The sequence below is a fragment of the Xenopus laevis genome, chromosome 7S (genome assembly GCF_017654675.1).
Source record: "Xenopus laevis strain J_2021 chromosome 7S, Xenopus_laevis_v10.1, whole genome shotgun sequence".
In the NCBI taxonomy this organism is placed as follows: domain Eukaryota; kingdom Metazoa; phylum Chordata; class Amphibia; order Anura; family Pipidae; genus Xenopus; species Xenopus laevis.
This window is the reverse complement of record NC_054384.1, coordinates 43795581-43821639: the sequence shown is the minus strand read 5'-3', so window position 1 is coordinate 43821639 and position 26059 is coordinate 43795581. Positions and strand designations below refer to the sequence as shown.

General features: G+C 41.1%; 2 protein-coding genes across 3 annotated transcripts; one reads left to right on the top strand and one right to left on the bottom strand.

Annotated features, from left to right (window-relative positions):
* Positions 1-1696: 1696 nt before the first annotated feature.
* Positions 1697-25271, bottom strand: LOC108703377 (placenta-specific protein 9). Its single transcript, XM_018239449.2, has 4 exons — positions 25011-25271; positions 11302-11399; positions 4810-4933; positions 1697-1957 (listed from the first exon to the last, which is right to left on the bottom strand). The coding sequence occupies exons 1-4, from the start codon at positions 25111-25113 to the stop codon at positions 1947-1949; spliced, it is 336 nt and encodes a 111-aa protein (XP_018094938.1). The 5' UTR covers positions 25114-25271; the 3' UTR covers positions 1697-1946.
* LOC121396321 lies at positions 18181-24713 on the top strand. Of its 2 annotated transcripts, none has more exons than XM_041571165.1 (2): positions 18181-19477; positions 24150-24713. In XM_041571165.1, the coding sequence occupies exons 1-2, from the start codon at positions 18238-18240 to the stop codon at positions 24263-24265; spliced, it is 1356 nt and encodes a 451-aa protein (XP_041427099.1). In that variant the 5' UTR covers positions 18181-18237; the 3' UTR covers positions 24266-24713. The 2 variants fall into 2 exon arrangements, with proteins under 2 accessions (XP_041427099.1, XP_041427098.1); XM_041571164.1 differs by having other exon boundaries at positions 22806-24713.
* Positions 25272-26059: the final 788 nt, after the last annotated feature.

Genomic DNA, 26059 nt, shown 5'->3' with positions numbered 1-26059 from the left:
GTCAGACAGCACAACTTGCAAATATTACGCTTAATGGCATGGGATTTGAGGCCCAAATCTTGAGGGACAGAGGTTTTTCAGAGGAAGTGATAAAGACCTTAGTTAGAGCTAGGAAACCTTCTACGGTTAAAGTTTACCACAGAACCTGGTCAATATTCCAGTCTTGGTGTAGTGAGAACAGAATTTCTTGGAGAAATTGTTCCATTCAACAATTCCTTAGTTTCCTCCAAGGAGGTTTTGACAAGGGTCTTAGCATTGGAGCACTAAGATCACAGATGTCTGCGTTGTCTGTGCTTTTTCAGTTTCAATGGGCCATTCAACCTGAAATAAAACAATTTTTTCAAGCAGTTATGCATATCAGGCCACCGTATAGAGATCCCATCCCACCGTGGGACCTCAACCTGGTGCTAAAGGTGTTACAAGGACCTCCATTCGAGCCTCTAGCAGATTGTTCTGACAAATTTTTAGCATGGAAAGTAGTTTTCCTTCTGGCAATTCTGGTGTTCAGCTAAAAGAGCATCCGAGCTACAAGCGCTCTGAAAGTTCCTTAGATGATATTCCACAAGGGTAAAGTAGTCTTTAGGACTATACCATCTTATTTGCCAAAAGTGGTGTCAGAGTTTCACCTGAACCAGGATATCGTACTGCCATCTCTATGTCCCAATCCGCAGAACGAGGCAGAGAAACGTCTACATACTCTGGATGTGGTTAGGGCACTAAAATACTACTCTAAGCGTACAGCCTTTAGAAAATCAGAAGCTCTCTTTGTTTCTTATGGGCCGCCAAGGAGAGGACAAGCGGCTTCCAAGAGAACGATCGCAAGATCTGGTTAGTTGAAGTAATTAATTTTGCTTACAAACAATCTTCAAAACAGCCATTGTTTCCTGTCAAAGCTCTACGAGGGTCGTCAGTACATCATGGGCACTGAAGAATTGTGCCACAGCAGAACAGATTTGCAAAGCAGCAACATGGTCTTCAGTTCACACCTTTGCAAAGTTCTATAGGCTCAATATTTTCGCCTCAGCAGAGGCAGCCTTTGGGAGAAAGGTGCTGCAGGCAGGAGTACCTCCTTAAATTCTCCCTCCCCCTGTTTTTATGTGAAGACGGCTTTTGAACGTCCCCATACGTCTGCACTGACAGGACGGGCTGCCCTGGGAAAACAGGATTTTCTTACCGGTAAATCCTTTTCTCCTGGGCCCGTACTGTGCAGTAAGTCCCTCCTGTTTTTTAGAGGAGGTGTTGGCGGGTGGCCAAGGTTTTATAATATATATGATTAAATATATATAAAAATGAGATTAATTATATAGTTGGATGTATGACTGTTTGTTTATACCGTTATGCCTTGCATGTTTTCCAAGTTTCTCCTATCCAGGGCTTTGGTATGCAAACTGAAGAGACAAGGCCAGAGCTGGGTAATTAAGGGAGAAGGCAGAGCTAAAGGCTTCAATTTTCTTTTGTTCTGCCTCCAGAGATATCCAGCATTAACCCCATACGTCTGCACTGACAGTGCGGGCCCGGGAGAAAAGGATTTACCGGTAAGAAAATCCTGTTTCAGCTTTAATCACCAAAAACTGCACTCTAGAGAAATCAGCTGTGCAGTGATTTCTGTAACCTGTATTCCTTCAACTATGCCAGTGTGAAATACAGTACATTAACATAAGGAGAGCAAAATGAAAAATAATTCAGCATTTGCAAGTGAAGAAATATACCCATTTATTCCACCAAAATAATAGTTCTAAAGTTAAAAGTAAGATTCATACTATACATATTTATCTCCCAAATTTATCTCATAATGTGCTATGTGCCACGTGTATTCTTTCAGAGTACCAGGAAATCAGACTTTTTATTTATTAAAATATAATATCTGTTCTCCGTAAGTGCTCAGTGACAAAGTCAATTAAATGTGTGAACAAAGAAAAATACAGGGAGAAGAAAGAGAAAATGCTTCATCTTGAATCTGCAAAACAAAAAAAAGTTACATTATTTAATGATTTAAGATTCTTAAAGGACCAGTAACGTCAAAAATGTTTACAAAAAAATTCGTTAGAATACAACAAAAAAAACAAACCACCACAAATTAAAATTTAATATAGCAAAGCCTTTATTAAGAAATAACTTACAGAAACTCCACTTCCTGTCCTCTTCAGAAACGGCGAAAAGGCGACTATCCATCTGCAGCGCTCGATTTCTCCTCCTGGCTATACACTGACAGCATGTCCTCTGCCCCATTGCCTTCTCCAGCTCTTCTTCATCCAGCAGCAGTAGGAAGGCGATGTCTCCAAACCCCGCTCCTCTGCTCCGGGAATGCAGCCCTGACTGCCGACCCCCGTGCCCACTCTGTCACTGTCAAGGCAGCCGAAACAAAGCAGCTGGAAAAGAATGCGTCCAACACTGAGTCGGCAACCCCAGGAGGACGAGCTTCTCTTGGTGAGCCTTGCTGCTCCCCGCCTGCAGCTGCTGCTCCCTCTGTCAAACTGCTGTTGGGCTGCTGAAGGCTGAATCGTTAAGCAGCCGGCAGGATTTGGGGGGGGGGACAGGCTTTCGCTCTGGAGAGGTGCAGCCTCCTAATACACTCAATGCGGACCTGCAAAGAGCGGGGGTTATTTGATTTACTTTTATGTACTCCTCCTGCGGTTGCCGGCTCAGCGTTGGAAGCATTCTTTTCCGGCTGTTTTGTTTCAGCTGCCTTCACAGTGACGGAATGGGCACTGGGGTCGGCACGGAGGAGCAGGGTTTGGAGACATCGCCTTCCTACTGCTGCTGGATGAAGAAGAGCTGGAGAAGAAGAGAAGGCGATTTGGCAGAGGACACGCTGTCAGTGTATAGCCAGGAGGAGAAATCGAGCGATGCAGATGGATGGTCGCCCTTTCGCCGTTTCTGAAGAGGACAGGAAGTGGAGTTTCTGTAAGTTATTTCTTAATAAAGGCTTTGCTATTTTAAATTTTAATTTGTGTTGGTGTTTTTTTGTTGTTGTATTCTAACGAATTTTTTTGTAAAAACTTTTGACGTTACTGGTCCTTTAAATACAGAGAGAACAGCCATTTCCATTTACATCTCAAGGAAGACTTTCTAATAGACGTGTAATATAGCTTGGGTGACTGACTTCATTTCTGTGTCTGAGCACTAAGGGATCGTGGCCTGGCTCACATTTAGCTCATTTTGTGGTCCTGGACATCGTCACCCTCCCCAACTAAATTGCAGGTCACCAATAATTTCACATCAGTCGCAGGTCTCACACAAAATCGCAGGTAATCTGCTCCCTGTATAGAGCTAAGTAAAGGGGCCTGAACGCCCCTGGCTATGCCACTGCTCACATTAGTGTTCAGGTTCAGCCCCGCAGGTTCAATTAGGTTGAGGTCAGGGCTCTGTGCAGGTCAATTGCACAGGGATGGGAGTGGAAAATTTTCTACTCCCATCCCTGCAGACCAGTTCTGTGCACTTTGTTATCCTGCTGAAACAGGAAAGGGCCTTTCTCGAAATGTTACAGCAAAGGAGGAAGCACAGAATTTTCAAGAATTTTATTGTATAATGTAGAGGAAGCTGTGTTGGAAATGATGAGTATAGCTTAAACAGCCAGTTCCAATAAATAGAGGGAGTGTCAATATATTTTTGACTTTGCATCATTAAAGACATGAGCAAGTGCATTTTTCATATGCTGCTACTTGGACTGCAATCAGTCTTTCCAACAACTGAGCTCACTTTTCTACTGCATCATATGGAGTTTTTATGGGTCCATGTACTTATGCAAATTGAATGTTGGACATAGTTTTAATATACAGTTGGTTGCACCAAGAATTACACCACCATTTTTCAATACAGAGGCAGGTAAAAAATCATACTTTCTTTATAAAAATTAGATGTCACATTAAAATGATATACTAAATATTATATGTAGTGACTGTCAGCCACATCAGATCAATTTCCAGTCATATTCCAGTCAATTTCCAGTCAATTTCCAGTCATACAAAGCCGGTAACAAGCCAATATCCTAGGCCTATATCATTACTGGCTTTAGTGATCAAAAATAAATTATTTCACTATTATTTCACTTAGTTATTTCATTTAGTACTATGTATGCATAATAATCATATCTATATGAATCTATTGGTCATTTTTACATTTTGTCTTTAAAAATATCTGGACATATTTATGCTCTGCATGAATGTGCCTGAAAGCTAAAGCTGTATTAAAAAATAGGCCCCCTTTTAAAGGAGAACTTAAGCCTAACTAAAGAAGTAGGTTACAAATGTTTTACATTATGTATTGTGCTTCTGTACCAGTCCTTTAGCAGTAAAGATCTGTGTCTGCAAAGATGACCCAGTAGCTCCCCATCTTCTGCTGATTCACTGCACATGCTTTGTGCTGCTGTCACTTACTGAGCCTAGGGACCCACTCACAATATACAGTACACATAGAATATAAATGTCACAATACAGTGTACAAGGCTGATTAGTAATTAATACAGATAATTACATGGCAGCACAGAAACAATTGCAACTAGCATCAGAATGTAATAATCAGCATTGTAGCATCCGCTTTTATTACAGACCAACCTAATTTTCTGCATGATAATTTGTGACAACCCATAAGCTTAGCTTCTCAACAGCTGCTCAGAGCCCACTGAGCATGTGCGTGTCTCCAAGATGGTGACCCCCCCCCCCCCCCCACATGACAGGTTTGAAGTCCTGGATCATTGCTGTTATTGAGAAGCTGAAACTTTAGGCTGGTGCAATACGTTCCCTATATAAAATATGGCTTTTTTAGCCACATTAATTTTTAGAGTTTAGTTCTCCTTTAAACTCCACTTACCATCATCAAATATATCCAAGAAAGGTGTCCCAGGAGAAGAGGGAAGTGCCCATGATGCCCCTGATATGGAGTCCAGCAGTGAATTAATCTCTGAAAAAAGATAATCCACTGTTTTCTCTACTCGCTGCAAAAAAGAAGAGGAAGACAGATATGGTAATGTAAGTAGAGCAAGCATACTCATCCATATAAATTGTTTATATTTACTGCAAAATCGTATGTAATATTAAGAAAAGGTATGTAGTATCTAGTATAAGAAAATAGGAGTCATTTATGAAGGGCAGAGGGCAATCCACCAAGTTTTTGAACTTTGCACCCTACCCTGCTCATTGAAAAATTGTTGCAGGCCATCATGAAGAACTGTCCCTTACACCCTATTTTTATGCCCCCAGTGCTGTCCAACTTCTGTGGTACAGAGGGACAAAATTTTACTGGCCTATGTGGTGGAGGGTCGATAATAGAAGTCAGTGTTGGCCACTCCCCCTTTAAACCACGCCCATGTTACCACAAGAACTTTTAAGATCATATCCACATTAACGGTGGTAGCACACCAAAAAACCAAATGGTTGGTGCTCACTGCAGGGAAATCCCTCATCACTCATATGTGAAAAATTTAAGCCATACTAAAACATACCCTTAAATCCATATGCCTCATCCTCCCTGTGGATAACACAACAACCCCCCAACACATGATTAAACACCTTAGGGGCCCTTAACAACAATTTCAAAATGCTAACAAACTCCTAACAGGCTTACATTCCACAGGTAGCATAGGGCAAGCAAAGAATGGCACACATAAGCAGCACTGGGCAAGCAGAGAATGGCACACACAAGCAGCACTGGGCAAGTAGAGAATGTCACAAACAAGCAGCACCGGGCAAGCAGAGAATGGCGCACACAAGCAGCACTGAGTAAGCAGAGAATGGCACACACAGGGAGGAAATTTGTATTAGCAAGAAGGGCCTGCACCCCAAATAAAGAGACCAAGTGGTATTTGAATAGTCATATATTTAAAAAGAAGTAAATCACATACATAGGTGTGTCGGATTTATGCTCCTATAGTCCTCCAGGGATATAAGATTCTCAGCCACGATGAGTAAGTCTCTCTTGGATTTAAATAAATACTTACTCAAATCGAGCCTGGCCCCGAAGTTCCCCCTGGGCCTGACTTGAACCAAACAGATTCTCTCAGGAAATTAACCAGACAGCTTTATTTGAGGTATACATTAATACAGAGTATTACAATACAGAGTATTAAATAATAGCTCACACGCCCTGAAAGCTCGTGAGGACGTTGGGGGACATTTTAGTAATATTACATGCAACCTTTTAACCATTTCTTCCCTCATGGGGCTGATCCCTTGACATCCAATCATCGTCCTTGGTTTAATATAACTATGCCTCTATGTCCATTTTAGTACAATTCTTCCTGACCTAAGTATAGTCCAAATAAGTACATTTGCTGTGCTAGCACAGTGTCCAGAATGGTATCTGTGCAGTGGGTGTGTTTTTGGGGCTATAAGTGTCTTTCTTAACCTTGCACTAGGGATACTTGTGACATGAGGCAACAGATGTATTCCTAGTTCTATGTAAACATTCTACAACCCTAATTAGTAGAAAGGCCTCTAACCTTGAAGTGTAGAGTCTAACACAGCTGTTCTGTGGCAGTGTCCTATTCTATAATCATTGCATTTTATACAATACATACCCATATATATATAATTTTAATCTAAAATCCTGATATCCACAAGGTGTATGTATGTGATTTCTTTTTTTAATATATGACTATTCAAATACCACTTGGTCTCTTTATTTGGAGTGCAGGCCCTTCTTGCTAATACAAATTTTGTGTCTGGCCTTATATGGGGGCCACTTTTTGGGCTTAATTGCACCCATAAGTTAACTATATTATATTTATTGCACATTAGAGTGCCCTCCATCTGAGAATATTTTCTATACACACAGGGAGGGAAGGCAGAACAGAGCAGGAGACAGGGAAACCTGTCATTCTAATATGTACTACATACAGTGACACAGTGCTGGTGCTCCATTAGCATTTTGAACAAGGTGTGAACAGGTGAACAATGTGGGCAGTTTCAGTCTGGATCTGAGGTGTGAACAGTACAGGCCTTTAGGATATAAACAATAGAGGTGTCAAGTGTGAACAATACAGGGGATTACAGTCTGAATTTGAGGTTTAAACAATACAGGGGCCAGTTAATCTCTAGGGATACCTTTTAAATCTTACATATGGTAAATAGAAACAGCACAGAAGGGGGGGGGGGGTTGGACATCCCTGCCCTATAGTGTTCTTGCCTTCTGACAGGTAACAGAAATGACCCCTTATGTGTTACAAATTAAGAGCATGTCCAACCAAAAACAGTTATTTAAACTAAAATATAATGAAAAGAAATGTAATTCTAAGTGAGGAGGGCTACAAACGTTAATTTTAGCCCCAAATTCAAGAGGACACTATCTCTTTAATATGGGCTAATAATGACACTTTGTAATAGTCTGCTTTGTATGTCACAATATGTTTTGCCACTGGGTGGCTCTGTTTTTTTTGTTTAACAGCTGGAAGTGCAGTGTACATGTTCTCAACACAACAAGCCTTTGTAGCACAAGAATGATCTGAAAGTTATTTTGTATTCTGTATCCCTAAAAAATAAAGGGTAAAGTAACCAGATTAGATTGATCTGTCAGTGAGTGACTACATCAAAATATCCTTTATTTCAAAAGGAACAAACTATGTGTAATTTATACAGTAAGAACAGGTCACCCACCATTTCTACATTACCAGGTTGTTTACCAGCAACAATGCTTGTTTGACTGAACAGAACATTCCTGAGGCAGTTACACACTGCTCGTGTGATACACACAATGGCAGAGGCACTTATACACTGTGGGGGTTATTTATTAAGCTCCGAATACCCGAAATCCGAAAATTTGAGATTTTTTGTGTTATAATAGGCTTTTTAAAAAAATCATGAATTTTTCGGAATTTATTAAACCCAGAAGGCTAAAAGGCCCTAATATAAAAACACTGCATCTCAAACCTGTCGAGGTTGCATAAAAGTCAATGGGAACAGTCCTATTGATTTTTGGTTGTGTCGGGGGTTTCGGGCAATTTCACAATTTTGAGTTTTTGGGGAAAATTCACGAAAAAATCGTGAAAATGTGAGTTTTTCCTGCAAAGCAAATTTTCTTGAAAATGTAATAATAAACAAGCGTTAAAAACCCGAGCGGCTTAGTTCGGAGTTTGTAGCAGCAGATATTGAGATAAATTTGGACCTTAATAAATAAACCCCCCTGTGTGTGGCACCAAAACAATGTTGGAGACACTAAACACTGCTGCAACACAATGCTAAGTGCAATTACAAAGTGTATGTGTGTTGTCAACTTTTCTAGACAAAAATACCAGCCTTCTATATTTTTATCTTTCTTACCTATTAATAGCATTGGCATCAAGTATAATTTTTACTGCACTTAAATTGAAAATACCATCTAGAAGAGGACAACCTTCGACCGAGAAAATAAAGTAATGTTTGTAATAATAATAATATATAATTTATATATACTATATAATTAAAGTCTCAAACACTTAACAAGTCCTTTGTCACTTTTCTACTGACCTCTGATTTTCTGAATGGTCAAATGTATTTTAGTTGCTATCTCTGATAGTGGTAGTCACAGTATATGTGATCTGATGATATATTCAAAAGGCTTTCGATACAATGCCACTGCATGAGCAGTAAGGCAGTGTGCAACTACAAAAAATACTTTTTGTAAATTACAAAAAATACCGACATGTTTCTACCATCACCCCAATCAATCCAGGAAAGCCAACCAAGAGGTTGGGGGAGACATGTAAGTGACCCCCTTCCACTCCCTACCAGGTGGATCATTTAGGGGCCGATTCACTAACTTCGAGTGAAGGATTCGAAGTAAAAAAACTAAGAATTTCGAAGTATTTTTTGGGCTACTTCGTCCATCGAATGGGCTACTTCGACCTTCGACTACGACTTCGAATCAAAGGATTCGAACTAAAAATCGTTCGACTATTCGACCATTCGATAGTCGAAGTACTGTCTCTTTAAAAAAAACTTCGACCCCCTAGTTCGCCATCTAAAAGCTACCGAACTCAATGTTAGCCTATGGGGAAGGTCCCCATAGGCTTGGCTAACTTTTTTTGATCGAAGGATATTCCTTCGATCGTTGGATTTAAATCCTTCGAATCGTTTGATTCGAAGGATTTAATCGTTCGATTGAAGGAATAATCCATCGATCGTACGATCGCACTATTTGCGCTAGATCCTTCGACTTCTATATTCGAAGTCGAAGGATTTCAATTCCCAGTCGAATATCGAGGGTTAATTAACCCTCGATATTCGACCCTTAGTGAATCAGCCCCTTAGACTCACAATTCAGGGAGTAGCAGTGCATATACAAAAATAACTGAATACTGGAAGTGTTGTCTCTTATTGAGATCCAAGTGGGATTTTACCCAAATTATGTCTGTTTGGTGCAAATGATGCTCATATTCCATCAGCGCAGATGAAGGTAAAGATTCAATCTCAATTATTTTATTCTCATAAGAACATTATAATCTATTGGATGGAAACTGCATTCCCATCCCTGTATTAGTGGATTAACCTGGTTAGAATGATTCTTGCAAGGATTAAATTATGTGATAAAAGACTATTCAGTAAAATTTGATTTGATATAGAGCAGTTGGATGATTCTTAAACAATAATGTAAGATAGTTTTATGTTTATATGTTTCCTTTATTTAATAAATGTCAGGCATATTTAGTGTATGTGAATACATGTATATGGTTGTGTTGAAAAAAAAGGTATATCTGTTTTGGAGGCCAGGTGGAATTCTTCCCCTTTATAAAGAATCAAGGTACTGTCTATAGTATACAGTATGCAGTATAATTTCGGTCTTCAGAACACTGAGGGGGTTATTTACTAAAATCCAAAGATTTCTCATTATTTTCTTAAAACCACTTCGACCAAACTCCCGTGCACATTTTAGCATATTTATCAATATATGAACTTGAAAAAATCTGGTGAGGAAAAGAGTCAATAAAATCGGATTTTTTTCAAATTTGACGCCCGTAAACCAATTTTTTTTTGGATTATCACCTAAACACCACAAAATTAATCTTCCAATTATAAATGGGACATCAGCCATTGACTTCTACATAACCTCATCAGGGTTGAGATGGAGTACTTTTTATATATGGACTTTTACCAGCTTCTGGGTTTAATAAATCATGAAAAATTCAAGTTTTCTTTTCCTCTGAAAAAATTGTGTTTTCTCCTTTAAAACTCAGACCAGAAAACAAATCAGACTTTAATAAAAAACTCCTAAAGTGTTATTATACCTGATAAATTGATCTTGGTTAATAAAGGAAGATGTTGTTCAAGATGGGCCCTGGGAAACCCATTAGTAACAGTGTTAAAAACATATAGTACAATCCTAATTCACGTACCAGTCTGAATATCATTTTGCAAAAAATATTTTTACATTCTGTAGCATGATTCTAATCTATATGAACTAGAAGCTGGATGTAGTCTTTGTGGTTTACCACTAGTTCAGTTGTACCCTAACTAAAGGAGTAATCTGGTTAGTATGCAGACAGATTTTACAGTTCACATAAAGAATGAAATATATGGAAGTATACCTGGAACTTGGGTAAATGGAGTGAGTCACCTCTTAGGCTATCTTATCCTTAAAATTTATGTAAAGAATACACATGCCTCATGGCTGATATCTTAGCTTCTATGATGCCTAATGTAAGATTAACAGAAAACTTCCCAGAAATCCTACTCAGAATGTTAGGGACTTATACCCAAGTAAGTAATTTTAAGCCCCATACCTTAAGTCTGCTAAAAACATTTAAATATTAAATAAGCCCAATAGGTTAGGGTCAGGTACAAGGTACTATTTTATTATTACAGTGAAAATGTAAGAAGTAAAGTAATAATAATTAGGAGGTACCAAAAGCTAGGCACCACCCAGTAATCATAATCACTTAGCCAATACCCCAGGCCGGTTCTTCTGTTTGCTGAAAACTGGAGCATCGCAGAGTAATCAACTTCTGCTTCACCATTCAACTGCTACAACCTTTTAATTTCATGTACAAAGGATTCAGAATTATTCTACAGTTTATTAAGATAATATCTATAGTAAATATTGCTAGGAATGTATAAAAGTGACATTTAATTGGAGGAAATTGTTTGTTTACATCAGAATTGTGAATTACACACATTACATACATCAATTCTTGTTGTTATTCAAAGATTTTAAAGATAGTTCTCCTGTAATTATTGGTATTTTATTTAGGCCATTCTATTACCAACGGCTTTCTTAGTAATTCTTGTATATATATATATATATATATATATATATATATATATATATATATATATATATATATATATATATTTATTTATTTATTTATTTATATTATAAAATATGATTTCTTACCTCCTCTATTACATCTATACGCCGGTGAAGCAGTCTGTGTTCACTACACCAGTCTCCTCTTTGTGTGGGTCCATGGAGGATGCTGGCAGGATCTGCAACTGCAAAACCCAATAAAAAAGTGCTGAACCAACTTTAATATAGTCATAACGTGCCAATTGTTAAGGAGCCAAAGTAAAAATGCCAATGGTCCAATCAATGAATAAATGCAGAATGATTCTAGTTACAAAATCTTACAAAAAAAAAGTATGTAAGGGCTTATAAATAGTTCCTTTAGTCAACTCCCAATAAGGTATTGTCTGTACCAAAGTTTATATGGTCTTCTCCCATACTGAAGCATCCTTTTTGAAAGCTATTTCACAAGCCTCCTCTCCAACTTGGCACTTCTATCTGATCTTAAGACAATTTTCATGACAGCAACGATTTAACAAAGTTATCAATGAAGCCCAATGTCTCTATTCAAGAAGAAGTTCTACTTTAATCTCATGGTCAACAAACTCCCCTAAAACTCCCCTAAAAATTGTTATTCCTGCAAAAAAGTATTAAATGTGTGAACCATGACACATTAAAGAGATACGGACACCAGAAAATAACCTTTTTTTATATCCATCAAAACATTATCTTTGAATGCCAATTTTACCATAAAAGCATACATTACCTTTCTTACCCCAATGTTCCTCTGAGGGGGCTGTCATATTTGTGCAGCAGTAGTCTGAGATGGGACAGTCAGGTAGGAAAAACAGTCAGGTTTATGAACTTTTTTTTTAATTACTTACAAAAGCAGAACTATCGGCAAAAAACGATCAACATGACCTATATGTAACTTTTAACGTAGTTAAATAATATTTTGAAAAGATTTTTTCTAGTGTCGGTATCACTCTAATAAAATGATTAAATTATGTTTAATTTCGTTCAAATTAAAAAAATAAAATTAGTCAAGGATCTAAATTATTTTGCAGTGTATTTAAATTATTCATCATTCTGCATATTTTTGCCCTGGTGGTTGAGCAACACTAATTTTCCGGTGCACACTTCTGCACTAACATTTCATGCAGTAAATCCTAAAGTTGAAAACAATGACATCACTCCTATTGTGCATGTGACCTCGCACTGCCTGGGAAAGTACAGGTCATACAAAGACTATGACTGATACAAATATGCTTTTTTTTTTTTTAAATAAAAAACTTGCACGTGGCACGGGCAAAGTTTCAGAAAAAATTACATTGGAAGACCTTCCTTTAATATTAGAGCCTAGAGCCCTGAAATCACTAACGTTTATTTTGTCATTAGTAGCAATATGTACTAAGAAGTTGGGTCATGCCCAGCACCACCCAATAATTTGTCTACCGGATCAACCACATGCCAAACCCTGGCACCAGGAAGACAGCAAACTGTTCGGTTGTAGCAATCCGGATGACAGATTACCTTATCCACTTTCCTAATAATTGAATCTGTTTAGGCCTGACTCTGCTCTCCTCCCCACCACTACTAGAGAAACTGGTCTCCTGGCTGTTCAAGAGATCAGCCCCATCTAGAATTGCCAATCCAGAGTTCATACTCCCATCATCTTCACACAATCTAGTGAATTTGTTGGGGTGTATAAACCCCGGATCAGCCTCCATTTTCCTTTTGCCCACCTAAGATTTTCTAACTGTCACCCAGCTAGCTGCCTCAACATCCTGCTGCTGTTCTGTTCCCCCCAAACTATCTGACCCCACTAGGTCCTGCTCAGTGAGCAAGAGACTGCTTTCAAGATTGACAATCGACCGCAGTGTTGCAATTTGTTGCTCTAGTGCTCTAACTTGAGCCTCCAAAGTGGCAATTTGCTCACAATCTCCCCAGAGGTAAGCAGTTTGGATCTCTTGTTCCAAATCTGCATACATATGGCAGAATGTGCACTGGGTCAGGCCTTCAATCTTGCTAGCACTCATTATCCCAGTTACAGATCAAAACAGGAATAAAAAAAAATTAGGGTTAAGAATAAACTTGACCTAGTTTTAACCTCCTTTAGTTTGCAACTCCACTTACAGATCCCCCACTTAACTCCTATGTTTGCAACCCCACTTATAGATCCCCCACTTACAGATAGGGTTGCCATCCGGCCAGTATTTTACCGGCCTAGCCGCTAAAACACCTGCCAAGGCCGGAGCCGGTATTAAACATTTACCGGCAATGTAGCTGCCGGTAAATTTGTAATACCTTTCAAAAAGACCCTTCGGCCTGCCCCCAATCCCCTGTAACTTAGCTTTTGTCCTCCATCTTCGGTTCCCGCCCCCCACCAGCCGGTAACAAATATAGGAAAAGATGGCAACCCTACTTACAGATCCCCCACTTAAGAGCAGCTAAACACTAGAGCAAGCTCCACTGGAATCCCAGGGCTTCTATTTATACAGTCTGTTAAGGTGCAACTACTCAAACCCCACCCCCTCAAACTGAGGGAAAACTAACTGCAAAGTAAAGCAGGTTGTGACAAACTTGCTGTAAGCACAATAGCACACCAAACTTTGCTATTTAGCACCCAAGACAAAAAATAAACTATAAAAAATTAAACCACGGTATTTAAATATACAGCTTTACTATAAAATAACAGTTAATAAAAAATACTTATCCTTTTCACTTTTGTTTGCTTTTAGTTGTGCTTTTAGTTGTTTTAGCAGCCTGTTAGTAAGCCTGCAGTCTGTTAGTAAGCCTACTGGCCCTTTATTGCCATCATGTTTCAGTTTACAATACCTGTTTTTGCAATTATGGAGTTGGGTGAAGGGTATAGAGCTCTTGTAACCTAGGTGCAATACATTCCAGCTGAAAATAAAAATACAGAAGGGTATGCATAGCTAAATCCCAGTCTGCCCCAGGGGCTAAAGACGTGTTTACTGACACCACTATCTCCAAGAAGGAAGCGTCAGTATGCAAGCAATGGGCTACAATCTGGTTGAGTGCGCTGAAGGCTGCCACAAAATATTTAGTTACAAGTCCAGCAGCCTGCAAACTCTTGTGGGCAGATTTATCAAAGGTCGAATTTATGTGAATTTTATATTTGAATATACTCACAACTTGAATGGGAGGTTATTTATGAAAAAATGTGAACGTCTTAAATTCGATCAAATGGGAATGATCCAAAATTTGAATTGAATATGAACGAAACTCAAATCTAATTTTCCTCCAAAAAAACTTGAATGTCATGAAGGCTATTAACATATTCAAATTTAAATAGTTACCTTGCCATTTTAGTGAATATTAATTTTTTTGTGGTTTCAAAAACCATTAAACCCAGTAAAACCAGAATCTTGATAATTGGGCCTCTGTCCATTATGATTTTTGGTTGCTATGAGCCTATGATTAAGTGTCCCTGTGCGACACGAAACGCGTTAGGCATTATCCTTTTAGATGTAATGTAAAATAAAGAACTATATATTTTTTATACTCAATTTTTGGCTCTTGGATTCTACTTTTGTTGGACGTTCCGGATTGGTGCCTGCCTAATGCTTGTCGTGAATTACTCCACTATGCTGAAGGTCTGGGGCATGAGCACCCGACCCAACTGAGAAAGCGGTAAGCTTATCCAAATGATTCAATAGATTTATTCTTTTCGTGATAATGTGGTTTATTGGAGAGAGTTAGCTACTCAGGCTGATAAAGCTCCAACAGAAGTTGAAATTGTTTTAACTGCTCTCTAAATGGAGGTAAGTAGGGGGGAAAGGGGTAAGACTGCTGGGTAATGTAGTCCCCTCTACCTTCCATTACAGCACAGATTAATTAGTTAATGCCTCATCCTGCAGGAAGGAAGGGATTCTCCAGGCAATAATTAGGGGGACGGTCTGGGTCCTACCCATACAGCCAGGAAGAGGAATGAGCCAGGAACAGGAGGAGGAGGAACCAGCCAGGAAAGGAGAGATGTGCTGGGAGATTTAGAGACTGGAAGTTTTGTGTTCCAGCCTGGTGAATGACCAGTGAGAGAGAGAGACTGCTGTAAAGAGACTGCTGTTGACCTGCAAGGGGAAAACACTGCAGTGTGTAGCCTGCTTGGAGTTGTTCCCTGCTGTTCCCTGGAGGAAGTTTATTTTCAAGAGCCTAGTTTGATCCAGGAGTGCCAGTTTAAGGAACATTGAAAGTTATATAAACAGACATTGGAGGGAAAGACATATTGTGCAAGGAGAGGCGACAGCATTGCTGCACACATCAAACTGTAACAGAGGGAGCACTGTTTATACCCCTACCAAGGGACACATCACAATCTTTCGTTGCTTCTACACTCAGAGATACAATCCAGTTTCTCAGTTCAGCAGAAACCAAAAGTGGAAATTACCGTTACATTTCATTTAGGCTGCTGTGCCATTTGCAGCCCATTCAGTCTTTTCAACCCTATAAGGGAGCCCCCCACCGGTACCCAATATATCCAGCTGGCAACGTGCTGTGGGACATAGGTGTGCACACTTGGGTTTAAGAGGTTTTGCTGGGGGCTTTTATTGCTCAATTGTTATAGTTATTGCAGTTTTAGCCAGAGCTGTTAAGTTCTTAATTGTCTGGTTATTGTTCGCCAGTTTTCTAACAAATCCTTTCTTACAGCTGCAGAAGTCAGGTTGGACCTGTTGTACTGCCATCTTGTTTGCCTGGTTACTGGGGACTTGGGGTGTCATTGGGTTAGAGAAAGCAGACTCACATATACCACTGCCAACACCCAACATCCACCACTGCCAACACCTAAGGGTGCGCTACACTAGAATGAGCTGGTCTTCCAGATGAAAGAGGAAAATAGAAAGGTGAAAAAAGATGACTACTGTATATGTATGTGAAGGCACCAGACATCAAAAATGTCTAGATAAAATTACCATATCCTCTAGTTGGTTGTCTCCTCATCTACTGAGTCTACAGAAAAAGTTATAAAAAGAGCTAACTTATGGGATGGGTTTAGAATTTAACACCGGCCAAACCCATTTCTTGGGTAGTTTGGAAAAGATGAAAGATGTAAACACAGGTACATCACAAAGTGGTGAGGTGTTCAGGGTGTTTGACAGCCATTTTATTTATACTGTACATGCATGAATGACCTGGGGCAAATCAGATAAGTGATCTTGCAATGGCAATCAAAGCTGATAATGTCTACGTAAATGTGATACATCTCTGTAAGGTTGGTGCCAGGTCTGTTAGGATGGGGAGAATGGTAAAACACTGTAGAAAGATAGCAAACAGATTTGTTGCTGATTACTGTGAGATGGTGGACTTATCATCAATTAACAGGGTCCCAGAGCAATGTTTTCATTGATGGTCCCCCAGAACAAATTAGTGACAGGACTTACATTATTACCCTAATACTGACATTATCTGAAAATGATGCCCATGTCATCCCAAGAAACTGATATTCTTGGGATGACTCTTCTGCAGCTCTTAAAGAATAGAAAGACACCTTCTCTTTGTCTTGTTGCAGATCCTAGCTTCCTATGAAACAACATACAACAACAATAATTGTCTCCCCTGTAGATGAGCAACAGTGCAGAAAGCAATTCAGTAGAATGCAGTGCTAAACCTATCTGCCATTTACCTATCAGACATTCAAGTTATGGTATTTTCATGCAGTAAGAATATAACTAGATGTTTTGCATCTTGATATTGAACTTAAAGCCTTTTTTTGCAGGTTAAACGCTATATTTATATTTATATTTTTGTTCCATTTTATTTATCCTCACGTCTACTGATGGGCGAATGTGACCTGTTTTACTTCGCAGAAAATGTGCGAAACAGCGACAAATTTGACAAATGCATTGAAGTCTGTGGGCGACAATTTTATGTTTTTTAACGAACAACAATCTTTTTCACCCATCGGAGTCTATTGGCGTTGAAACTTGGTGAAAAATTTAGCTCATCACTGCTCATGTCCACTACCATCTACCCTCTCTTTGAAAGTGACTTTTTGACTAATGGAGCATGAAATGAATCATATCTTAATAACATTACATCCCAGATGTGTTCATTTGGGTTCAGGTGAGGGCTCAGTGAAGGACAGTACATTTTCACTTCAATCTCGCCAATTCTTCATGGGCATGTAGTGCATAGAATCATTATTGTGTTAAAACAGCAAAGGGCCATCCACTTAAAATCTTTTTTTAAAGTAGTAATTTTCAAACAAGTAGGCATTATTCTCATGGAATTCCCTATAGACTATAAAACCCTGTCAGACTTTTAGATGACTTGTCACTTCAGAGAATACATTTCCACTGCTCCAGAGTCCAATGGTGGCAATATTTACTCTACTCAAGGCAAAATTATGCATTGCACATGGTTATATTAGGATTGTGAGCAGCTGTTCATTCAAAACAATCCATACTTCCAACAAATAGTTCTTGTGCTGACATTGCTTTAAAAGACACGTTTGAATTTGGCAGTGAGTGTTTTAAATGATGACAAGATAAATGTTTTTTAGTCTCCAGGTACTTTTGGGTATATAAAATGCCTGGGTACTCTATCCATATAGCGTTTACCTGAGTATAGATTAGGTTTAGGATTAATGGCAATCATACGGATGTATTTCCAGTTTAATTCTACATACTGAAGCGGTGGTACATCAACTAAAGGGAGATGAGAAGTGGAAATAACTTGCTCATGAATTCAATATGACAAATGTATTTCTTAAAGAAAGCATAGTCATGCTTGTCTTTGGAGGAAAGAGGCCCACCTAGGGTCGAGGTGAGTTTAGGCTGGGCCCCCTCCCCCCGCTAGATGTGTATTGGGAGTATCGGCCCGGTCCGCCCCCACTCCCTAGCACAGGGAGTTTACAACAATAGGGCCCCTTTTTCGGCGGGAAAAAAGGGGGCGGGCTGAAGGGCGGAGCCGGGGGGCAGGTAAGCCTGGAAGGGGTTTTTAAGGAGGAGCAGGAGGCCAGTGTAACATAACCTGTTTTTTCTTTCAGAGAGGACACTTACCGGTACGCTGCCAGCTTCGTTGAAGATGGAGAGAGGAAGATTCACTGCGCCGAGAAGGAGAGTGCTGCGTCCTCAGAGGTTCCGTGACGAAGAGGAGGTCGGTCGAGTCCACGCTTCCGGTGCGAAGAGGAAGGTAAATTTCTCCCCTCTAGCTGGACGCTCCAACAGGCGACGCAGGATGATGGAGGTCATCGCTGGAGAAGACGCCGCCAGCAGCCACGGACCGGAGGAAGAGTTCGGAGGTAGCGGGTCGGAAGAAGATGTCGGCGGTACGGAGTTGCAGGCATCGCGAGACTTGGATGACGTCATCGCACCGGAAGTAGGTAAGGGAGCCGGAGCGGTCTACACCGCTAACGGCCCTATTACTCCCAGCCACATATCCCCGCAGCCGGTGGAGCAGGAGGCCACAATCCCCCAGGCAGCACCCAAGGGGCCCCAAATACGCTCACCACGCCTGCCCACCAACGATCGGGGTTTTTTTACGCCACGGGGCAACGCAACAACCAGGGGCCCTAGGCCATCAAAACCCCGCCAGACAAACCCCACCCCCGCCCGAACAGGGAACCCCCCTCCCAGTAGCCAGAGGGGGGTCCCCACAAGTAGCACGGGCCGGGGACCTGGAAAACGCGGGGGGAAAAGCCAGGCCCGCACCAACAACCCCAGCAGTCCAGCACCCACAGCCCCCCCTATCCATAGGAATGCCCATAGAGGTGGAGGGAGCTGGGAACAAGAGCAGGGCTCGGACGAAGGAGAATGGGGGATGGAGGCAGAATCCACCCCAAACCAATCTAGGGCAAGGCACCCAGGACCTTTCCCAAGGGGGGGAGGGAACTCCAGGCCCAGGGGAACTGGCGGTCACTTATATTTTCAAACCCCAAGACACCGGAGCCAGCCACAGTGGTCTGGGGAGTATGACCAATGGGAAGATGATGACTCTTGCTATTTTATCGAGGAATACAATTACGAGGATGATTGTGAGTTTTTTCCTGCAAGCAGCCACGGGCATCGCCAAAGGAGGCCAGTAAGAGGAATGTGGCAGGAAGACATTGGTTACGTAAATAACCGGGTGCCAAGTTTTTATTTTAGAAACCGAGAGGAGGAGGAGAGTTGGATCCAATGGAGAAAAGAGAGAGAGCAGAAGGGAGAGGAGGAAGCAGGACCTTCAAGACGGCAGGAAGGAAGGGAGAGGGCTTCATCCAGTACAGAAGGACAGTCTTCACAGAATGGCGACAGGACCAAGGTGACTACACGGAAGACTACTAGGGGTGAGTTGAGTATTTCTTTTGATTCAGAATCTGATGTTGAGGGGTCAGATAGTGAGACTGAGGGAGGAAAGATATTATCATTAATGAAAAAATTCTTTAGAGGGAAAGGAAAAGAAAAAGGTTTAGGAAAAACAAAGGAAAGTAGTCAGTCAATGGTTATAGTTGGAGCAGCAGATACTTATGCATGCGCGTTGACAGAAACAGCAGATCACTTGCCGAGGAAAACTAGGAAAAATATTGAGGCTGGAAAATTTGTGGATATCTATGAGTTGACTAGGGAAGCTGTTCAGGCAAAGGAGGACGGGGTGAAAACCGAAGAGAAAGAAAAAAAGGGGAAAACAATTTTCGATTGGTTGAAGGGATTCTTGGTTTTTGCTAGCGTGTACTTAGAGAAAAAACCGGAACAATGTTTGAATATTATAAAGTACATAGACACAATAGTCGACACATACTTGTTTTATAAAGGCTCTTCATGGTCGGATTACGACAGGGCCTTTAGAAAGAAGATATTGAGTAGCAAGGTTTTGTCCTTTGGACAAAAGGATATAGATTTGTGGACGAGATTGGTTTCAAAAGATAATGGTTCAGCTGGCAATAGCAATAAAGGGTCATATGCTTTTAAGCCCAAAAACATCTGTTTTGCGTACAACGAGAAAAGGTGTACTAGGGGCTATGCGTGCAGGTTTAAGCATTCTTGTTTGGCTTGTGGATTTTCTCATGCAGTAGCTGACTGTAATAAAAAGAAAGAAGGTCAGATAAACAGGCAGCCTTTTCGAGCAGCTTACCAGAAGAGCGGAAACGCCAATACAAACAGCCAGGCTAAGTAAAGAGTTGGCAAGTTACCCAGACAAGGAAGCCGCAAAATTTTTAACAAAAGGTTTTTTGGAAGGTTTTAGGATCCCAGTTTTACACCCTCCCCCACCCAGCAAAGTTCTTAAAAATTTAAAATCGGCTAGTCGACATACCGAAGTTTTGAAGCAAAAAATCGAAAAAGAAATAAAAGCAGGGAGAATGGCAGGACCATTTGAGGACTCGCCTATTGAGGGGCTAGTAGTATCACCGTTAGGTATAGTCCCAAAAAAGGAGTCAGGAAAATTTAGAATGATACAGCACCTTTCATATCCAGATGGTGAGTCGGTGAATGATGCTTTAGATGAGGAACAGTGTAAAGTACAATACCAGTCTTTCAATGAGGCATTGGAAACAGTTAGGAGTCAAGGAAAAGGGGCATTGCTGGCAAAGGTAGACATCGAATCTGCATTTAGGTTGTTACCCTTACATCCAGAAAGCTTTAGATTGACGGGTTGTCATTTTCAGGGAGCATTTTATGTCGACCTATGTCTACCTATGGGCTGCGCAATCTCTTGTTCATTTTTCGAGACTTTCAGCACCTATTTGCATTGGCAGTTGTATAAAAGATCAGGCAACAAAGCTATAGCTCACTATTTGGATGACTTCCTGATCATAGGCCCTAGACGCTCTGCAATCTGTCAAGACACATTAGCAATATTTCTGAATATGTTGAAGGAGTTAGGAGTGCCAGTGGCTGTTGACAAAACAGTACAACCAACCACAAAGTTGACCTTTTTGGGTATTGAGATTGATACAGGGGCCAAAATGTGTAGATTACCAAAAGAAAAAGTAGTAAAAACTAGGCAAGCAGTTAGAAGATTGGAAGCAGCGAATAAAGTATCACTGAGGGAAATGCAACAAGCCCTAGGTTTATTGAATTTCGCATGCAGGATAATACCAATGGGCCGCATTTTTAACAGGAGATTGGAAAAATCCACATCAGGGGTTAATAAGCCATTTCATAAAATAAGGGTCACAAAGGAAATGAAAGCAGACTTGAAAATATGGAACTGTTTCTTATCTAAATTCAATGGTGTCAGGTTATGGTTAGCAGAGGCACAAATTAATCAAGAGGTAGAGCTTTTCACAGATGCTGCCGGGAGCGTAGGCTTTGGTGCTTACTTGGCAGGGAAATGGTGTGCGGCCAGGTGGCCGCAAGCATGGCATGACAAAGGTCTGACAAAAAATTTGACTTTGTTGGAGTTATTCCCAATCTTGGTAGCATTAGAGCTTTGGGCAGAAGATTTGAAGGATAGGGCAATTAAGTTCTTTTCTGATAACATGGGAGTGGTCCACGCAGTGAATAACCTGTCATCAGACTCAATCCCAGTAATTGGTCTACTAAGGCATCTGGTTCTGATCTGTATGCGGTTTAATATATCGTTCAGAGCCCAACATGTACCAGGGGTAGAAAACACTATAGCAGACGCCTTGTCTAGAGAAAAGTGGGATATGTTTTTTAAGTGCGCTCCATATGCGGAAAAATCAGCTTACGCATGCCCTGAAAATTTATGGCAGCTCGTGACCCCCTCTTAGAAGAATTGTGTGAAAGGGCAGTATCCGAAAAGACTCTTTCCAGCTACAAAAAGGCCTGGAAGAGATGGCAAATATTCTGCAGAAGCGGTAAGAGCAATCAAGGCACTAAGGATTTGGTGTCATTTTTAATGGTCCTGTACAGAGAAGGAAAGTCAAGAGCAGGAGCCAGCAACGCATTAGCCGCAATTTCTCATTTTTCCATAGTAAAGGGTAGGACAGATATCACACATGATCCATTAGTTAGGAAAATAATGAAGGGATGGGCAAGAGTTGAAGGCCCCAGGGTTGATAAGAGAGAACCCATAATTGAATGCAGACTAAAAATGATTCTGAACTCTCTTGAAGAGGTGTGTTCAGACCAATTCGAATGTATTTTGTTTAGAGCAGCCTTTGCTCTGGCTTTCGGAGGAGCATTTAGGATAAGCGAATTGGTCCCCCCATCCAAGAAGGTAACAGATAAAGGTTTAATGTATAGCCAGGTCTCGTTACAGGACAGTAAGTTGTTAGTTTACATCAGTAGATCAAAAACAGATCAGTTGGGTAAGGGCAGATGGTTCAGTATAGAAAAAACTTCAAGGATAACATGCCCTGTCAAGGCCTTGCAGGATTACATAGGGATGCGCCCAGCAGGGGGGCACCTTTTGTTAATTCACAGGGACTTATCCCCCATGTCAGCATTTCAATTTAGGCAAGTGCTCAAAAAGGCTGTCATTGCGAATGGATGGGATCCTAAAAAATTGGATCACATTCATTCAGGATAGGGGCAGCAACAGAAGCAGCAATGAGGGGAGAAACAGAGGATAGGATAAAAGGGATTGGGAGGTGGAAATCAAAAGCATACAAAAAATACATACGCCCCATAAATGTAACACTGTAGTAATTCTACAATTTTTAACTTATCCCCCCCCCCCCTCCTTTTTTCTTTGGTTTGTTGCTGCAGGGGGAAAAGCTACCTGCAACATTTTGATCATAGGCCATTCCTTTATTTTTTGGGCAAGACAGCATGCAGCAGGCAAGCAGTTGGTTTTACCGGAGGAACACATGAAGATTACATGGCAGGGGTGGAGAGGCATGAAGTGGGAACAAATGAGAGGCCGGTTGTATAGTGCAATACAGAAGTTCAAGTTCATAAACCTGGTGATAGTACATGCTGGGGGAAATGACCTTACGTCAATCAAAACCCCGGCATTGATAGAAAGCATGAGAAAGGACTTAGAGGATTTAATGTCCAGCAACAAGATAGGGGGAGTTGCTTGGTCAGACATCATACAGAGAGGAGAATGGCGAGGAGCAGTTTCCCCCCAGGGCATCGAAAGAGCCAGGAAAAAAGTAAACCGGGCCATGCACAAGATCATGTGTTCCTCAGGTAACGGGGTAATTAGACATGACAATATAAGGTACCGACAAACACAGCTTTTTAGAAAGGATAAAGTACATTTGACTGAGGAAGGTTTGGATTTGTTTTGGGAAAACTTCAGGAATTATATAGAGGAATGGTGGAGGTCACAAGAGGTCTAGGTGGGCCATGGAAAAGGATAGGTGGCACCCTTCCCTTCTTTTCCATTGGGTGGCATCAGTGCGGCTCCAGGAAGACGGATGGTTCTTCAGTGAAGTGCAGGCCTACCCTCGGAAAGTCGCGAGTGTGGAGCAGACTTTGACTGCACGGTCTTGTCTGTGTCATGCGAGAGGCTGGGTTAGCGCCATTATTGCACATGATAGGGAGCAGGGGGATGGGCTACTGGTTGGTCAACAGAGGGCGCTCTGCCCCATGATCCCTGCTCTCTAAAATAACTGTTTGGTACGGTGTGGGCACCAGGCCCACGTTCTTGGCGATTATAGGAGCCGCAGCTGGTGGTCAGGGTGTACCTAGTCCTTAGCACATATATATATAACTTGTTAATAAAATACGTGACCTCCACAGATTTTGCCACCTTAAGAAGTCTCCGTGTCGTTATTCAGGTTTATTCAGGTTGGTGGTAAGCACAACGGAAGGGGGGTAGGGGGATCCTTAGCCTAGGAGGAAAGAGGCCCACCTAGGGTCGAGGTGAGTTTAGGCTGGGCCCCCTCCCCCCGCTAGATGTGTATTGGGAGTATCGGCCCGGTCCGCCCCCACTCCCTAGCACAGGGAGTTTACAACAATAGGGCCCCTTTTTCGGCGGGAAAAAAGGGGGCGGGCTGAAGGGCGGAGCCGGGGGGCAGGTAAGCCTGGAAGGGGTTTTTAAGGAGGAGCAGGAGGCCAGTGTAACATAACCTGTTTTTTCTTTCTCCCACCCTCCCATCCCAGGTAAAGAGCAAGAAGATACGAAAAGACGGTGCTCCAGGGTTCTAGCAACCGATCGCCCTTATGGGGTCAGGAAGGAATTTTTCACCAGGCTGCTAATTGGCCAAAAAAGCACCTGAGTTTTTTGCCTTCCTCTGGGGCACCATTATCTGTGTAGGTCAATGGGTACCACCCTGACACAGCTGCGTTTTCAGTTACAAGGCATCAGTGCGGCTCCAGGAAGACGGATGGTTCTTCAGTGAAGTGCAGGCCTACCCTCGGAAAGTCGCGAGTGTGGAGCAGACTTTGACTGCACGGTCTTGTCTGTGTCATGCGAGAGGCTGGGTTAGCGCCATTATTGCACATGATAGGGAGCAGGGGGATGGGCTACTGGTTGGTCAACAGAGGGCGCTCTGCCCCATGATCCCTGCTCTCTAAAATAACTGTTTGGTACGGTGTGGGCACCAGGCCCACGTTCTTGGCGATTATAGGAGCCGCAGCTGGTGGTCAGGGTGTACCTAGTCCTTAGCACATATATATATAACTTGTTAATAAAATACGTGACCTCCACAGATTTTGCCACCTTAAGAAGTCTCCGTGTCGTTATTCAGGTTTATTCAGGTTGGTGGTAAGCACAACGGAAGGGGGGTAGGGGGATCCTTAGCCTAATGTTTTAGAGGTGCAACTGTATCTTAAACTAATGTTAACAATGCTTGTTATTGATCTATCATCATAGGTACGTAAAGATAGGATATCCTTCACATCAACAGAAAAACAATTTACATTTTAATATGCAATATGATTCTTTATATTCCTAGTGGAGCCTCTTTCGCTGAAAGAAATATGTTGAAACACATTAACAGTTGTTTTTAAAGCTGTACTAACCTGTAAAACTGCCAGCCATTAATCCCAGTAATAAGAAAGCAGCAGTAAGGAGGATATGCATGTTGATGTAAGGTACAAAATCCACTCCCAGTGATAAAATCATGCAGATTCAGGTTCGCTGCTAAGAAGAATTCTGGGCATGGACGTACTGTAACACTCTGCTCCAAAAAGGGAGACAGGGGAGGGGCCGCCTGCCTGTAACTGGAAGAAGAGGAAATAATCACATAACTGGTTAGATTGTTTTTTAAAGTTCTCAAACAGCAGAGCTAGTTGTTCAGCAAGCTGGCAAGAATCCAGAGTGACTCCTAGCTTCCCCTCTGTATTTAAACACACAGGGCGTGCATGGAATTCAAAGGCCAGCCTTCAACCTTACAGGAAAAGAGTAAAAAATGCCAAATGTTTTAACCCTTTTGGTATCTCATGGGCCTGTAATAAATGAAAAATAGAACAAAATAAATATATGGATTAAAAAAGCTGTAACCTCAAACATAAAATATTGCCCAATTACAATGTTTTGAAATTATTTGCTATTGCTGTTGAAAGCAGCATCTCTCTAACCCTTGCTACTCTATCCATGCTCATACTGACTATTGATACAGTGTGACAGAAGCCATCTGAAAAAGCATGCGCTGTGGGAAATGGAGTCTTGGCTGGGAAAGAGATGACTTTTGCTACATTTCTCAGTAATGTATAAAGAGATAAAATATTGCTCTCTAAAAATACATTTACAGTTAAAACCAGTGAAAATCTTTAATTCATGTATATTAAAAAGTTGCTTAGAATTACATTATTTTGGGGTTTTCCTGTTAACGTGGTTGAATGCCAGCAATTTATACTTTTAGTGCTAGTGCCAAAATGTGTTCGCCCTCATGTTTGTATCCTATATGTGCTACTTACAAAGAAGTAGAGCTCAAATCTTGGCTCAAATCTGTTATACAGTAGCTACTTGTAATTTACATGCAATATACATGGCTGTTGCTTAAAAAGTAACTTAGGTTGAAAAAAGACACATGAATCAGTTCAAACTTTCAGGTCTTTATAAGCCTAAC

Bases quoted from the DNA above. Each gene is read 5' to 3' on its own strand.
- LOC108703377 (XM_018239449.2), bottom strand. From the start codon at position 25,113: ATGATTTTATCACTGGGAGTGGATTTTGTACCTTACATCAACATGCAT. The intron at 11,400-25,010 runs GTTAGTACAGCT...TGGGTTTTGCAG, and splicing joins AATGGCTGGCAGTTTTACAG to TTGCAGATCCTGCCAGCATC. The intron at 4,934-11,301 runs GTAAGAAATCAT...TCTTTTTTGCAG, and splicing joins GTATAGATGTAATAGAGGAG to CGAGTAGAGAAAACAGTGGA.
- LOC121396321 (XM_041571164.1), top strand. From the start codon at position 18,238: ATGGAGAGAGGAAGATTCACTGCGCCGAGAAGGAGAGTGCTGCGTCCT. The intron at 19,478-22,805 runs GTGAGTTGAGTA...TTGTTGCTGCAG, and splicing joins TACACGGAAGACTACTAGGG to GGGGAAAAGCTACCTGCAAC.